This window comes from Myxine glutinosa, chromosome 5 (genome assembly GCF_964187855.1).
Source record: "Myxine glutinosa chromosome 5, kmMyxGlut1.1, whole genome shotgun sequence".
Lineage (NCBI taxonomy): Eukaryota > Metazoa > Chordata > Myxini > Myxiniformes > Myxinidae > Myxine > Myxine glutinosa.
In genome coordinates, this window is record NC_136265.1 from 101496122 (window position 1) to 101513970 (window position 17849).

General features: G+C 42.2%; 1 protein-coding gene across 1 annotated transcript; it reads left to right on the forward strand.

The window, feature by feature from the left end:
- Positions 1 to 4887: 4887 nt before the first annotated feature.
- Positions 4888 to 17606, forward strand: LOC144892348 (uncharacterized). The gene is made up of 2 exons (XM_078778438.1): positions 4888 to 5964; positions 15387 to 17606. Exons 1-2 carry the CDS (start codon positions 4924 to 4926, stop codon positions 16254 to 16256), a joined length of 1911 nt encoding a protein of 636 aa, XP_078634564.1. The 5' UTR covers positions 4888 to 4923; the 3' UTR covers positions 16257 to 17606.
- Positions 17607 to 17849: the final 243 nt, after the last annotated feature.

The window sequence follows — 17849 nt, forward strand, 5'->3', positions numbered from 1 at the left end:
ATTAAGGAATCAGAGACATCTTCAAGGAGGAAAGTTTCTGTTAAGCAGATTACGTCTGGTTTGTCAGAAGCAACCTTTATGGAGAGATCAATCAGATTTGAGCGAAGGCCCCAATTGTTTGAGGGCCATACCGTTAAGGACGAGGGAGGGGGAGCATCGGGTACAGGACAGGGGAGGGGTAGGGTAAGATGAGGGGGGAGAGGGGGAGGTAGGGAGAGCTGTTGATAGTGTGTCGGAGATTACAGTAGGGTTCGGAGAAAGGGAAGGATGAGGAGGACAAATGGTTTGATGGTGATGGGAAGAGGCACAGTGAGGTGTTAAATGAGAAGGAGAAAGGGTTAAATGAGAAGAAGGAAACTAGAATTGGAAGGGCGAGTTTCGGCTGGAGATGGAAGGAAGAGGTAGAAAATTAGGACATAAAGGGGGCGGGCGAGACAGCAAGCACACGTGCCCGCGAGGATAGAAGGAATTTTATTCATTTATTTATTGTATTTAAAACGTGAGACAATGGGTAGATGTTTGGGGAAGTTAGGGGGAGAAGAGAAAATCTAAGAAATAAGCAATACAGTGAAGGAAATAACTTAAATTCACAAAACACTGATGCAGGGAGGGAAGCCAAAAGAGACCAGGCATAAAGAGACGCACGTGGTGCGAACAGAAAAGTATTAATTTTACACAAGTTTGCATGAATTGCAAATCAAAACTAACTATAAACACACAGTAACACATGCACAATTAAATAATGAGTGGAAAATTGACGAAGACACGAATGGGAAAATACTTTAAATTAGCTGCCATGCAGAGGTCGAAGTCACTTCCTTACTCGAGGGACCGGAAACGGAAGTCCTCATAAGCAGATTGTGTAATCCGTAAGCAGAGTCTCCAAGATAGGAAGCATCTCCAAGATAGACCCCACAGGTAGAGTCTCCAAAATGAAACAAGTTTTCAATATCTCCAAGGTAAAACTATTTTCCTGATTTTATTGAATTTAGTGAGTCTTCAAGGTAGGCTCCACATTTAGAACCATCGAGGCAGAACTCATGACATGTTTTTCCCAAATTTAGTGAGTCTCCACTTTGGCTGGATTATCAAGGTAAAACTCGGTCTGTGGGCCATGGTTGTTCAAATGGTCTTCAAACAAATCAATAATTTCACCCCAAGTTGTGGTAAAAGCGGTATTTTCATTTTGTATCTCAGATACAATTTCCTGTGAGAGAAAATAACAACGTATTAATTTAATACAAGATTATTAAATGTAAAAAATCAAACTCTGTAAATATTAAAAGAAACTCTTACCTCCATTGATAAGAGGTTTGAATCCAGTTCATCAATTTGAAGGTTTAGTTCCACACAGGGAGTAGGACTCAAAGGAACTCCAAAGTCACCGCACTCAAGCTCAGCACAGTAGTCCATTCTCAATAAAAGTAAAAAATTGTTTAAATTTAGCCTGTGTTTCAACCCTTTATATAAGAATGGTGGGTGTGGTTTCCTTTGGAAATTCCCTGAGAAAATCTCTGGGCAAGGCTTAACCAAGGGCAAGGCTTAACCAAGGGCAAGGCTTAGCTGGAAATTATGTAATAGTGGGTGGGGTTTATAAAAGTGGGCAGGGCTTGGGAGAAAGTGGACGTGGCTTAGGGGAAATGTGCGGGGCTTAGAAAAAATGATATGTGACTCAGGAGGTGCTCAAAGAAAATATGGGTGTTTTAGAATCAACAAGGGTTTGGGGGTCTATTGAGGATTTAACCTTTGTTAATGGCGTAGATGGGGAGGATTTGGAGGACAAAATCGAATTGAAAATCTAGCGAGTCAATAATTAACCTTAATTTTCCCCATTGACTTCAATGTTAAATTTTAGTGTGCGTCAGGGCCCCCATTCTCCAACTGCTGATGGCTAATCTCGGGGGGGGGGGGCAGAAGAAAACATAACATATTGTTGCGGTTTTGTGTTTTTATGATAAAGGTCAATTTCCCCTCCTGGTTTAGTTACACTACAACACGTAGCCTCGTTTAAGCTCTGTTATTTCGTTGTAAATGTAAGCGTAGACCTTTCCTGTGTTTAGTTTTGCGTTGAGTAGGACAATGAGAGTTAGGTCCTTTACGATGCTTATGATGCCTCGATGCTTTGGGTTTTGGCGCGAAATACCACGAGGCTGGCCTGAACAAGTCGATCAAGGCCGAAGGAAGGCAGAGGAGCCGACGGTAAGCGCGAGCCGCCAATCTGGGTTCAAGGGGAGTGACCTACCACTGCGGCAAAAGGCGGGGTTTGGAACGTTCGAGTCGGGCTAAGGGCGGGACGATATAACCCTGTGCCGAGAGCCCCCACCTCAGTTATGAGGGGAGATGCGCTGAGATGAGTTATGAGATGCGCGCAGGGCAAGCCAGACGAGTTATGAGTGGAGTTGAGCTGGAGTCAGATCCCCGAGGAGGCAGACGAGTTGCGCTGTGTGAGTTATGAGAGTCGGTTCGGAGCGCTAAGTTGTGAGGGGAGATGCGCTCGTTAAGTTATGAGAAGGGGTGCGCTGTATTCGGTCCTCCGTTGAGTTACGAGTTATGGGGCAAATGAGTTGTGAGACCTCAGTTATGAGAGGGGATGCGCATGAGTTATGAGTGGAGTTGAGCTGGAGTCATATCCCCGAGGAGTGCAGACGACTTGCGCTGTGTCAGTTACGAGAGTGAAAGTGCTCCCCACGCTCCATGCAGTTGTATTGATCGCGCTGTGAAAGACAGCCGTGCCGGACCACAGACGCGTGCATATTGCCTTCTGCCTGCTTTGCCGAGATATGCGCCGCGAGGATTTTCCTGCCTGCCTTGCCTGCCTGCCTTCGCCGGCATACGCGCGGTGACCGCCAGAGGGCCACGCCAGATGAGCTGTTCGTTAGTGAAAACACCTCTCCGCCACGTTATTAAAGCACCTCACAGCCACGTTATTTAAAACACCTCACAGTCACGTTATTAAAAACACCTCACAGCCACGTTATTAAAAACACCTCATCACCACATAATTAAAAACACCTCACCACCACGTAAACACCACGTCATTCAAAACACCTCACCACCACATAAACACCATGTAATTCAAAACACCTCACCACCACATAAACACCATGTAATTCAAAACACCTCACCATCACGTAAACTCAAGTTTGATGGAGTAGTACAGTGACAACACAGCCACTGCCCAGGTATGTATTTATGGAAATACATATGGATGACTGATTGTATGTTTGTAATGTATGTTGGATTTGATACATATGAATATTGTTAGACGCGGTTGTGGATGTTGGTTTACCGAGCGGTTTGGTATGACCGCGTCTGCACAGTTTACCCGATTATACTCGAACGTTGGCCGTGTCGCGCTACGCTAAATCAATTGAGGAAAGGACACAACGGCTGGGTTAAATGACACGACACCAGGGGTACAGTTCTCAAGACCTCCGGAGGAGGTTATAATATTTCGGAACGTTAGATTACAAGGACAAGAGAGACAGCATAGAAAGGTAGGCACTTAAATACGGTCTTATAGTAGCCCCGACAGACGACAGATAAACGGGACAAGACTGACTCACACCGGGATTGATGGCAAGGAAGGGCAGGTAGTCGGTGGACAGCACAAGGTGCACCTTGTGCTCAGGGACAGGATAGCGCGGCCCAAAAGATGCAGGGAGGTCTCTCAGCGCTCGGAGGTGGCGTCTGGTTCTCTTCACTTCAAGCTCGGGGCGCATCTGACGTCACGTCCGGTAAGTCGCTGCGTATATCCGGCGGGGAGTGACACGCCCTCGGCTCGTTAGCTCCGCCCCAGATGGAATCGGCCCGTTGCTTCTTATTGGGTGCGGGGGGTTACCGGGCTCCGCCCTTGACGAGGGGCCGACAGTCAGCCCCTTCGTGGTAACCCCGTCGGCGCACATGGGCAATGGCGGCTAACCGAGCCGGAGTGAGGACGCACACTCCCCGCGCGCTGTTGTTGTTGTAGTTGTTGTTGTTGTTGTTGTTTCATGGGGAAGATGGGAGGAGGTATGGGGAGGTCCTAAACTCACTACTGGTGCCATACAATCACATTCTGGTGCAACGAAGAGTCAGAATTAATGGAAACGAGTCCTTAACTGACATAGACTAAGAATAACTAGCAAGAGGTCCTATAGTTGTCTACGTGAGATGCGGTGAACCTGGGCACGACAGTTAATGGGGGAAAAAGGGGAAGGTCGGTTCTACAGACTGTTGTTTACAGACAATGGGACTACGGAATGGGGGATTGGGGATAGTTGGGGAGTATTGGGGAAATAGGGGAATATTTACAAGCGGATATGGAGGCCAAATCCCATATCCGCAACAATATTATATGATTTGTAATATACGTGATAATACATTTTTATAAACTATTGAAGTTAAAGAATTTGTTCTTTTCCAAAATACATATATTTTAAACCTTTTTTCACAATTTTTTAACACCCTTAGGACATACACATGGGAGAGAAGGTGCATACAAGAAGTTTGGTACGATTTCACAGAAGTTTGAGGGAGGGGTTCAGTGATAACACCACACAGACACTGCACAGACTCTTTGTCCTGCACGGCGGCGTCGCCGGGCGCTCCGCCGCGAGCTGAAGGATATGGTTTTTTTAAATTTGGAATGGGGGTGGTGTACCTTGAATGTATCTGAACTTGTTTTATGTTACATTCCAGTAGAATGTGGGGGAGGGGGGCATAGAAGGGGATAATTCCCCCTCATCAAAAAAGTGGTGGTGAGGCGATATGTCCCGTGCCCTACCCATCGACTCCCATGCGCATACGACTTAGGTACGTTTGTCAGAATGTCAGAATGATGTTATAAGTATTGAACAGCATCTGATATATTTTTACAGGTCATGTGATGTTGTATTTACAGGTGAATACACTGAATCTACAAGGGAGACTGCATCTACTTTTATGAACGACGCAGACACATGCCCGCAGGACTCACCAAATGAATCCAACAAGAGGACTTTTTACAAAGAAGAAAAACCAAATGAAGAAATGTTTGCAGAGAATAATTTTCACAAGGCTCACAAAGGAAAGAAAGGTGAATGTGCATGCAAATGCACAAATTGTGGAAAATCCTTCAGTCAGTCATCTTCCCTTAAAGTACACCTCAGAATACACAATGGTGAACGTCCATACAAATGTTCAATTTGCGGAAAATCTTTTACTCAATCATCCACTCTTAAAACACACATGAGAATTCACAAAGGTGAACGCCCATACAAATGCACAAATTGTGGAAAATCCTTCATTCTTTCATCCAACCTTAAAATACACATGAGTATTCACAATGGTGAACGCCCTTTCAAATGTTCAATTTGTGGAACATCTTTTATTCAGTCGTCCTCCCTTAAAGTACACTTGAGAATTCACAATGGTGAACGCCCGTACATATGCACAATTTGTGAAAAATCATTTAATCAATCATCCACCCTTAAAACACACACGAGAATTCACAGCGGTGAACGTCCATACAAATGCACAATTTGTGGAAAATCTTTTAATCAATCATCCAACCTTAAAAAACACATGGCAGTTCACACTGGAGAACGCCCAAATGAATGCACAATCTGTGGAAAATCTTTCATTCATCCATGTACCCTTAAAATACACATGAGAATTCACAATGGTGAACGCCCATACAAATGCACAATTTGTGGAAAATCTTTTACTCAGTCATCCACCCTTAAAACCCACATGAGTATTCACAATGGAGAACGCCCATACAAATGCACAATTTGTGGAAAATCTTTTAATCAGTCATCCACCCTTAAAACCCACATGAGTATTCACAATGGAGAACGCCCATACAAATGCACAATTTGTGGAAAATCTTTTAATCAGTCATCCACCCTTAAAACCCACATGAGTATTCACAATGGAGAACGCCCATACAAATGCACAATTTGTGGAAAATCTTTTAGTCACTCATCCAACCTTAAAAAGCACATGAAAATACACAATGGAAAACGCCCATAGAAATGTACATTGTATGAAAGGCTTTTTATTCGGTCCTCCAATTTGAAAACATACAAGAATTTACAGCGGGGAGAAAGAATACTACGAATAAAAATTCTCACACAAATGTAAAATATGTGGAAAAATAAATAAATCATGGTGTAATGAAAATGATGAACGAGGTATTTTTTCACAATTTTTGCATTTGTGTGGATATTCCTTTTTTTTTTCTTTCTTTTTTTTACACAAACCATTCCTTGTATAACAACATCGTCCTACACATGAATCAATTGCTTGTCCCCGCTTTTCATTGCGCGTCGTGGGGTAACAACATCGTCGCTAACATGAGGCCGTACAAACGCACTATTTGGAGAAAATCTTTCATTTTGTCATTTCACCTGAAAACGCAAGTGAAAATTCACAATGGAGAACAAGGAGATTGCAAACAGACAATGCCCATACAAATGTAAAAAAAATGTGGAAAATCCTTCATCAAATAATGCGAGCTCATGCCGAACGACAGAATGTCCACACTGATGCACAATTTAAGGAAAATCTTTCACTCAATCATCCCACCGCAAAACACACTTGGAAGTAATAATTTGTGGAAAATCCTTCATGCAATCGACACACCTTGAAACATGGGAGAATTCATAATGGTGAATCCCGATACAAATGTGCAGTTTGTGACCAATATTTCTGGTCCTTCAGACAATCTCAAAACGTCCATGACAAATCATCCTGGCTTTTGATCACACTGACCAGAGAGCCTTTAGGATGTGCAGCCATGTGGGAATTTACTTTACGAGTTGAAGGGCCCGTCTACGACAGGGAGTAAAAACACTTTTGTACTGTTCTTCTCAATAAGCTCATATAACCATGTTCTGCGATCGTTTACTTAGTTTAAAAGGAAATTATTTTGTGTTCACATGTATCACGAATTTCCAACAATTCCAATTACATTACAATTTCTTTACAGCGTAAGTGCCCCCAAAAAGGTCATGCACTCTTTTTAATGTATACACAAAGAATTAAGTTAAGCACCCCTACACAACGAATTAAGGTAAGCACCCCCTAATATATATTCTTTGTGTATATGTATACATTGGCATATATTCTGAGGTATGTGAGATCAAATAATGATTGGTATGACATTAGTTATTGACGTCACTTACACGTTATTGACATTTGACGTTATTGACGTTATTGACGTTATTGACGCAAAGATCGCTAGAGGTCTTCTCAGAACAATGACTGTACGTTAGAAAACATAAACGTCATCCACACTGTCCGTGATGGACCTATAGCTCCATACTTAAATTGAGGTGAAAATATGCCTAAAATTCCCAAAAAATTTCACCTTAAATTATGCAGAATAAAATATTGAAAACGGCATGATTGTTATGTTTTTATGTGACCATAATATCACTTCTCCAGAAAATATAGCAATATCATGGGTATATTACACTGTTTTGACGACAACAAACTTGTAATGTGCGAGGTTGTAAAAAAACGGGGGGGGTGCTTAACTTAATTCTTTGTGTATATGAAAAATGCAATTGCTGGAATTTCGGCTACATATGTACACATACGTAAATACATACTTACAAACATACATCCCACACTCCATAGATGATGATGATTGGCACAACTCTGCTGAGTGCAATCAGTGTCCCCTATTCAGAAGCCAGAATCCTGTGGGTAAAGCCACATAATTGGTGCTGCAACTAAATATTTCCCAATAATGGTGAACCCTCTTTTGTGGAGGGCACACTTTAGAACTCAGACTTTCCAAGAAGTGAAAAAGTGACGCAGATGCCGTCAATTGAAAAATATTTTCAACAAGATATTGAATTTTCATGAAAATGCCTGTTTGAATAAAGTGACTCCTTGCAACCGTGGCCACACTGATTTATTTTATGTGAGAGTAAAATGGAGTAAATAAAAAAAAGGAGCGGGCGAGATATTGACTTCAAATTCCAAATACCTGCGTACTCGGTCCAGTAGCATGCGATGGAGTGTCAACCCACCCATGATTGTAATCCTCGTAAAGAAACTTCTTCGGCAGCACAGCACTCTGTGTGGAGAATGGTACATGGTCATGGGTATCCTTTCATGTTCTATCCCATTGGAAATTCGAGTCCTCCAGAGCCAATAAAATCTTTCAACTCAATAAATTCTCATATTGTCACATTGCCTCTTCAAAATGATTCAGTTCTGGAAGATGTCACGTGCTCATTTCCTCCAAGAGAATAACTTACAAAGCTAAGGCAAGCATTCTGTATTTGTCTCATCCAACTGTTATCAATTGTTTGTGCTGTTTTATCAATAGGTGACCATGTAGGAGGGGAACAGGTTTGAGAGTTCAGTTTTGAGAGCAGAGAGATATTGTTTCCTGGCTCTCCTGGGGGTAGACACACTTGTTCCGAGCTTTGTGAAAGGAACTGAGATTACCTTCAGTTGGATCAGCCTTCCATGAGGTGAAGGCAAGTTGCTTCATGGCAACTGCCTCACCACAAGCTTCAGTGTACCCTAGACGGGAGGAAGGGTATGGCAACTGAAGACGAGAAGGGATAAATCTGTGCATGAGAGAGAGAGCAGTTTACTTTGGAAGAATTCCCAGGAAGAGTTTATGTCAGAGGCAGTAGAGACGGGAGACCAGTCCAGATGATTGATGGCTGCTTGAAGACCGTGCCAGTCGGCCTGAGTGAAATGTCAGACGCGTCGGCGCTGAGGAGGCTCTCTGAGAATGGCCAGAGAGAAGTCCACTTTAACAAGGAAATGATCAGAAGAACCGATTGGAGCAAAAGAAGAGCAGCAGGCATTTGCAGGGAAGTTAGTCATAACCAAGTCCAGAAGAGAAGATACTCCATTGACTGAGATCCGGGTCGGTAAATTTACAGATTGTGTCAGTCCCACTGAGTCGCAGAAGTCCTTTGCTGAGGAGCCATGGCTGGTTAGAGATGAACCCACACCCAGCCAGCTGGCATGATGACAGTTGAAGTCGCCACATATAAGGAAGAGAGAGTTGGGATGAGTTGATAGAATTTAGTCCGTGTTGTCAGACAGGGAGACGTAAATGGAGTCATCACTGTTTGGAGAACGGTGCAGAACACATCTGAACAAAAGGTGGGAAAGGAGAGGAAGCCGTAGCCAGAGGTACTCCTGGGGGTGGCATGGAGAGAGGGCAGTGCAAGGAGAGTGAGGAGGATAGTTTTTGATAAAGATAGCAACCCCACTACCAGGACGAGGCTCAGGTATATCATACCGGAGGAGGGAGTAACCAGGAAGAGATATTAAGGAATCAGAGACATCTTCAAGGAGGAAAGTTTCTGTTAAGCAGATTACGTCTGGTTTGTCAGAAGCAACCTTTATGGAGAGATCAATCAGATTTGAGCGAAGGCCCCAATTGTTTGAGGGCCATACCATTAAGGACGAGGGAGGGGGAGCATCGGGTACAGGACAGTGGAGGGGAGGGGTAGGGTAAGATGAGGGGAGAGAGGGGGAGGTAGGGAGAGCTGTTGATAGTGTGTCGTAGATTACAGTAGGGTTCGGAGAAAGGGAAGGATGAGGAGGACAAATGGTTTGATGGTGATGGGAAGAGGCACAGTGAGGTGTTAAATGAGAAGGAGAAAGGGTTAAATGAGAAGAAGGAAACTAGAATTGGAAGGGCGAGTTTCGGCTGGAGATGGAAGGAAGAGGTAGAAAATTAGGACATAAAGGGGGCGGGCGAGACAGCAAGCACACGTGCCCGCGATGATAGAAGGAATTTTATTCATTTATTTATTGTATTTAAAACGTTAGACAATGGGTAGATGTTTGGGGAAGTTAGGGGGAGAAGTGAAAATCTAAGAAATAAGCAATACAGTGAAGGAAATAACTTAAATTCACAAAACACCGATGCAGGGAGGGAAGCCAAAAGAGACCAGGCATAAAGAGACGCACGCGGTGCGAACAGAAAAGTATTAATTTTACACAAGTTTGCATGAATTGCAAATCAAAACTAACTATAAACACACAGTAACACATGCACAATTAAATAATGAGTGGAAAATTGACGAAGACACGAATGGAAAAATACTTTAAATTAGCTGCCATGCAGAGGTCGAAGTCACTTCCTTACTCGAGGGACCGGAAACGGAAGTCCTCATAAGCAGATTGTGTAATCCGTAAGCAGAGTCTCCAAGATAGGAAGCATCTCCAAGATAGACCCCACAGGTGGAGTCTCCAAAATGAAACAAGTTTTCAAAATCTCCAAGGTAAAACTCTTTTCCTGATTTTATTGAATTTAGTGAGTCTTCAAGGTAGGCTCCACATTTTGAACCAGCGAGGCAGAACTCATGACATGTTTTTCCCAAATTTAGTGAGTCTCCACTTTGGCTGGATTATCAAGGTAAAACTCGGTCTGTGGGTCATGGTTGTTCAAATGGTCTTCAAACAAATCAATAATTTCACCCCAAGTTGTGGTAAAAGCGGTATTTTCATTTTTTATCTCAGATACAATTTCCTGTGAGAGAAAATAACAACGTATTAATTTAATACAAGATTATTAAATGTAAAAAATCAAACTCTGTATATATTAAAAGAAACTCTTACCTCCATTGATAAGAGGTTTGAATCCAGTTCATCAATTTGAAGGTTTAGTTCCACACAGAGGGAGTAGGACTCAAAGGAACTCCAAAGTCACCGCACTCAAGCACAGCACAGGAGTCCATTCTCAATAAAAGTAAAAAATTGTTTAAATTTAGCCTGTGTTTCAACCCTTTATATAAGAATGGTGGGTGTGGTTTCCTTTGGAAATTCCCTGAGAAAATCTCTGGGCAAGGCTTAACCAAGGGCAAGGCTTAACCAAGGGCAAGGCTTAGCTGGAAATTATGTAATAGTGGGTGGGGTTTATAAAAGTGGGCAGGGCTTGGGAGAAAGTGGACGTGGCTGAGGGGAAATGTGCGGGGCTTAGAAAAAATGATATGTGACTCAGGAGGTGCTCAAAGAAAATATGGGTGTTTTAGAATCAACAAGGGTTTGGGGGTCTATTGAGGATTTAACCTTTGTTAATGGCGTAGATGGGGAGGATTTGGAGGACAAAATCGAATTGAAAATCTAGCGAGTCAATAATTAACCTTAATTTTCCCCATTGACTTCAATGTTAAATTTTAGTGTGCGTCAGGGTCCCCATTCTCCTACTGCTGATGGCTAATCTCGGGGGGGGGGGGGGGGGGCAGAAGAAAACATAACATATTGTTGCGGTTTTGTGTTGTTATGATAAAGGTTAATTTCCCCTCCTGGTTTAGTTACACTACAACACGTAGCCTCGTTTAAGCTCTGTTATTTCGTAGTAAATGTAAGTGTAGACCTTTCCTGTGTTTAGTTTTGTGTTGAGTAGGACAATGAGAGTTAGGTCCTTTACGATGCTTATGATGCCTCGATGCTTTGGGTTTTGGCGCGAAATACCACGAGGCCGGCCTGAACAAGTCGATCAAGGCCGAAGGAAGGCAGAGGAGCCGACGGTAAGCGCGAGCCGCCAATCAGGGCTCGAGGGGAGTGACCTACCACTGCGGCAAAAGGCGGGGTTTGGAACGTTCGAGTCGGGCTAAGGGCAGGACGATATAACCCTGTGCCGAGAGCCCCCACCTCAGTTATGAGGGGAGATGCGCTGAGATGAGTTATGAGATGCGCGCAGGGCAAGCCAGACGAGTTATGAGTGGAGTTGAGCTGGAGTCAGATCCCCGAGGAGGCAGACGAGTTGCGCTGTGTGAGTTATGAGAGTCGGTTCGGAGCGCTAAGTTATGAGGGGAGATGCGCTCGTTAAGTTATGAGAAGGGGCGCGCTGTATTCGGTCCTCCGTTGAGTTACGAGTTATGGGGCAAATGAGTTGTGAGACCTCAGTTATGAGAGGGGATGCGCATGAGTTATGAGTGGAGTTGAGCTGGAGTCATATCCCCGAGGAGTGCAGATGACTTGCGCTGTGTCAGTTACGAGAGTGAAAGTGCTCCCTACGCTCCGTGCAGTTGTATTGATCGCGCTGTGAAAGACAGCCGTGCCGGACCACAGACGCGTGCATATTGCCTTCTGCCTGCTTTGCCGAGATACGCACCGCGAGGATTTTCCTACCTGCCTGCCTGCCTGCCTTCGCCGGGATACGTGCGGTGACCGCCAGAGGGCCACGCCGGATGAGCTGTTCGTTAGTAAAAACACCTCTCCGCCACGTTATTAAAGCACCTCACAGCCACGTTATTTAAAACACCTCACAGTCACGTTATTAAAAACACCTCACAGCCACGTTATTAAAAACACCTCATCACCACGTAATTAAAAACACCTCATCACCACGTAATTCAAAACACCTTACCACCACGTAAACACCACGTAATTCAAAACACCTCACAGCCACGTTATTAAAAACGCCTCACAGTCACGTTATTAAAAACTCACAGTCACGTTATTAAAAACACCTCACAGTCACGTTATTAAAAACTCCTCACATCCATGTGATTAAAACACCTCACAGCCACGTTATTAAAAACACCTCACAGCCACGTTATTAAAAACTCACAGCCACATTATTAAAAACTCCTCAGTCACGGTATTAAAAACTCCTCACAGTCACGTTATTTAAATACTCCTCACAGTCACGTTATTAAAAACACCTCACAGCCCCGTTATTAAAAACACCTCACAGCCACGTTATTAAAAACACCTCACAGCCACGTTATTAAAAACGCTTCACAGACATGTTGTTAAAAACACCTCACAGACATGTTGTTAAAAACACCTCACAGCCACGTTATTAAAAACGCCTCACAGACATGTTGTTAAAAACACCTCACAGCCACGTTGTTAAAACCACCTCACAGCCACGTTATTAAAAACACCTCACAGCCACGTTATTAAAACCAGCTCATCACCACGTAATTAAGAACACCTCACAGTCACGTTATTAAAAACGCCTCACAGGTAATTAAAAACACCTCATCACCACGTGATTAAAAACATCTCACCACCACGTAATCACCACGTAATTCAAAACACCTCACCACCTTGTGATTCAAAACGCCTCACCACCACGTGATTCGAAACACCTCACCACCACGTAATTCAAAACACCTCACCACGACGTAATTCAAAACACCTCACCACCACGTAATTCAAAACACCTCACCACCACGTAATTCAAAACACCTCACCACCACGTAATTCAAAACACCTCACCACCACGTAATTCAAAACACCTCACCACCATGTAATTCAAAACACCTCACAGCCACGTTATGAAAAACACCTCACAGCCACGTTATTAAAAACACCTCACAGCCACGGTATTAAAAACACCTCACAGCCATGTTATTAAAAACACCTCACAGCCACGTTATTAAAAACGCCTCACAGACACGTTGTTAAAAACACCTCACAGCCACGTTATTAAAACCACCTCATCACCACGTAACTAAAAACACCTCACAGTCACGTTATCAAAAACACCTCACAGCCACGTTATTAAAAACACCTCATCACCACGTAATTAAAAACACCTCATCACCATGTAATTCAAAACACCTCACCACCACGTAAACACCACGTAATTCTAAACACCTAACAGCCACGTTATTAAAAACGCCTCACAGTCACGTTATTAAAAACTCCTCACAGTCACGTTATTAAAAACTCCTCAGCCACGTTATTAAAAACTCCTCTCAGTCACGGTATTAAAAACACCTCACAGCCACGTTATTAAAAACGCCTCACAGACACGTTGTTAAAAACACCTCACAGCCATGTTATTAAAAACGCCTCACAGACACGTTGTTAAAAACACCTCACAGCCATGTTATTAAAACCACCTCATCACCACGTAATTAAAAACACCTCACAGTCAAGTTATTAAAAACACCTCACAGCCACGTTATTAAAAACGCCTCACAGTCAGGTTATTAAAAACACCTCACAGCCACATTGTTAAAAACACCTCATCACCACGTAATTAAAAACACCTCACCACCACGTAAACACCACGTAATTCAAAACAACTCACACCACGTAAACACCACGTAATTCAAAACAACTCACACCACGTAAATCAAAACACCTCACCACCACGTAAACACCACATCATTCAAAACACCTCACCACCACATAAACACCATGTAATTCAAAACACCTCACCACCACATAAACACCATTTAATTCAAAACACCTCACCACCACATAAACACCATGTAATTCAAAACACCTCACCACCACATAAACACCATGTAATTCAAAACACCTCACCACCACATAAACACCATTTAATTCAAAACACCTCACCACCACATAAACACCATGTAATTCAAAACACCTCACCACCACATAAACACCATGTAATTCAAAACACCTCACCACCAGGTAAACACCACGTAATTCAAAACACCTCATCTCATAATTAAAAAGACCTCACCACTATGTAATTAACAACACCTCACCACCACGTAAACACCACATAATTCAAAACACCTCACCATCACGTAAACTAAAGTTTGATGGAGTAGTACAGTGACAACACAGCCACTGCCCAGGTATGTATTTATGGAAATACATATAGATGACTGATTGTATGTTTGTAATATATGTTGGATTTGATACATATGAATATTATATGATTTGTAATATACGTGATAATACATTTTTATAAACTATTGAAGTTAAAGAATTTGTTCTTTTCCAAAATACATATATTTTAAACCTTTTTTCACAATTTTTTAAACACCCTTATGACATACACATGGGAGAGAATGTGCATACAAGAAGTTTGGAACGATTTCACAGAAGTTTGAGGGAGGGGTTCAGTGATAACACCACACAGACACTGCACAGTCTCTTTGTCCTGCACGGCGGCATCGCCGGGCGCCCCGCCGCGAGCTGGAGGATATGGTTTTTTTAAATTTGGAATGCGGGTGGTGTACCTTGAATGTATCTGAACTTGTTTTATGTTACATTCCAGTAGAATGTGGGGGAGGGGGGCATAGAAGGGGATAATTCCCCCTCATCAAAAAAGTGGTGGTGAGGCGATATGTCCCGTGCCCTACCCATCGACTCCCATGCGCGTCCGACTTAGGTACGTTTGTCAGAATGATGTTATAAGTATTGAACAGCATCTGATATATTTTTACAGGTCATGTGATGTTGTATTTACAGGTGAATACACTGAATCTACAAGGGAGACTGCATCTACTTTTATGAACGACGCAGACACATGCCCGCAGGACTCGCCAAATGAATCCAACAAGAGGACTTTTTACAAAGAAGAAAAACCAAATGAAGAAATGTTTGCAGAGAATAATTTTCACAAGGCTCACAAAGGAAAGAAAGGTGAACATGCATGCAAATGCACAAATTGTGGAAAATCCTTCAGTCAGTCATCTTCCCTTAAAGTACACCTCAGAATTCACAATGGTGAACGTCCATACAAATGTTCAATTTGCGAAAAATCTTTTACTCAATCATCCACTCTTAAAACACACATGAGAATTCACAAAGGTGAACGCCCATACAAATGCACAAATTGTGGAAAATCCTTCGTTCTTTCATCCTACCTTAAAATACACATGAGTATTCACAATGGTGAACGCCCTTTCAAATGTTCAATTTGTGGAACATCTTTTATTCAATCGTCCTCCCTTAAAGTACACTTGAGAATTCACAATGGTGAACGCCCGTACATATGCACAATTTGTGAAAAATCATTTAATTGTTCATCCACCCTTAAAACACACATGAGGATTCACAATGGAGAACGCCCATACAAATGCACAATTTGTGGAAAATCTTTTAATCAGTCATCCACCCTTAAAACACACATGGGAAATCACAAGGGTGAACGTCCATACAAATGCACAATTTGTGGAAAATCTTTTAATCAGTCATCCACCCTTAAAACACACATGGGAAATCACAAGGGTGAACGTCCATACAAATGCACGAATTGTGGAAAATCTTTTAATCGACCATCCTTCCTTAAAAGACACATTATAATTCACAATGGTGAACGCCCAAATGAATGCACAATTTGTGGAAAATCTTTTAATCAGTCATCCACCCTTAAAACCCACATGAGTATTCACAATGGAGAACGCCCATACAAATGCACAATTTGTGGAAAATCTTTTAATCAGTCATCCACCCTTAAAACCCACATGAGTATTCACAATGGAGAACGCCCATACAAATGCACAATTTGTGGAAAATCTTTTAGTCACTCATCCAACCTTAAAAAGCACATGAAAATGCACAATGGAAAACGCCCATAGAAATGTACATTGTATGAAAGGCTTTTTATTCGGTCCTCCAATTTGAAAACATACAAGAATTTACAGTGGAGAGAAAGAATACTACGAATAAAAATTCTCACACAAATGTAAAATATGTGGAAAAATAAATAAATCATGGTGTAATGAAAATGATGAACGAGGTATTTTTTCACAATTTTTGCATTTGTGTGGATATTCCTTTTTTTTTTTTTTTTCTTTTTTTTACACAAACCATTCCTTGTATAACAACATCGTCTCACACATGAATCAATTGCTTGTCCCCGCTTTTCATTGCGCGTCATGGGGTAACAACATCGTCGCTAACATGAGGCCGTACAAACGCACTATTTGGAGAAAATCTTTCATTTTGTCATTTCACCTGAAAACGCAAGTGAAAATTCACAATGGAGAACAAGGAGATTGCAAACAGACAATGCCCATACAAATGTAAAAAAAATGTGGAAAATCCTTCATCAAATAATGCGAGCTCATGCCGAACGACAGAATGTCCACACTGATGCACAATTTAAAGAAAATCTTTCACTCAATCATCCCACCGCAAAACACACTTGGAAGTAATAATTTGTGGAAAATCCTTCATGCAATCGACACACCTTGAAACATGGGAGAATTCATAATGGTGAATCCCGATACAAATGTGCAGTTTGTGACCAATATTTCTGGTCCTTCAGACAATCTCAAAACGTCCATGACAAATCATCCTGGCTTTTGATCACACTGACCAGAGAGCCTTTAGGATGTGCAGCCATGTGGGAATTTACTTTACGAGTTGAAGGGCCCGTCTACGACAGGGAGTAAAAACACTTTTGTACTGTTCTTCTCAATAAGCTCATATAACCATGTTCTGCGATCGTTTACTTAGTTTAAAAGGAAATTATTTTGTGTTCACATGTATCACGAATTTCCAACAATTCCAATTACATTACAATTTCTTTACAGCGTAAGTGCCCCCAAAAAGGTCATGCACTCTTTTTAATGTATGAAAAATGCAATTGCTGGAATTTCGGCTACATATGTACACATACGTAAATACATACTTACAAACATACATCCCACACTCCATAGATGATGATGATTGGCACAACTCTGCTGAGTGCAATCAGTGTCCCCTATCCAGAAGCCAGAATCCTGTGGGTAAAGCCACATAATTCGTGCTGCAACTAAATATTTCCCAATAATGGTGAACCCTCTTTTGTGGAGGGCACACTTTAGAACTCAGACTTTCCAAGAAGTGAAAAAGTGACGCAGATGCCGTCAATTGAAAAATATTTTCAACAAGATATTGAATTTTCATGAAAATGCCTGTTTGAATAAAGTGACTCCTTGCAACCGTGGCCACACTGATTTATTTAATGTGAGAGTAAAATGGAGTAAATAAAAAAAAGGAGCGGGCGAGATATTGACTTCAAATTCCAAATACCTGCGTACTCGGTCCAGTAGCATGCGATGGAGTGTCAACCCACCCATGATTGTAATCCTCGTCAAGAAACTTCTTCGGCAGCACAGCACTGTGTGGAGAATGGTACATGGTCATGGGTGTCCTTTCATGTTCTATCCCATTGGAAATTCGAA

What these genes read in the sequence shown, in the direction of transcription:
- LOC144892348 (XM_078778438.1), top strand. Translation starts at nt 4,924, where the DNA reads ATGAACGACGCAGACACATGCCCGCAGGACTCACCAAATGAATCCAAC. An exon ending in CATCCAACCTTAAAAAGCAC is followed by an intron (nt 5,965 to 15,386) that starts ATGAAAATACAC and finishes CTTAAAGTACAC; the next exon opens with CTCAGAATTCACAATGGTGA.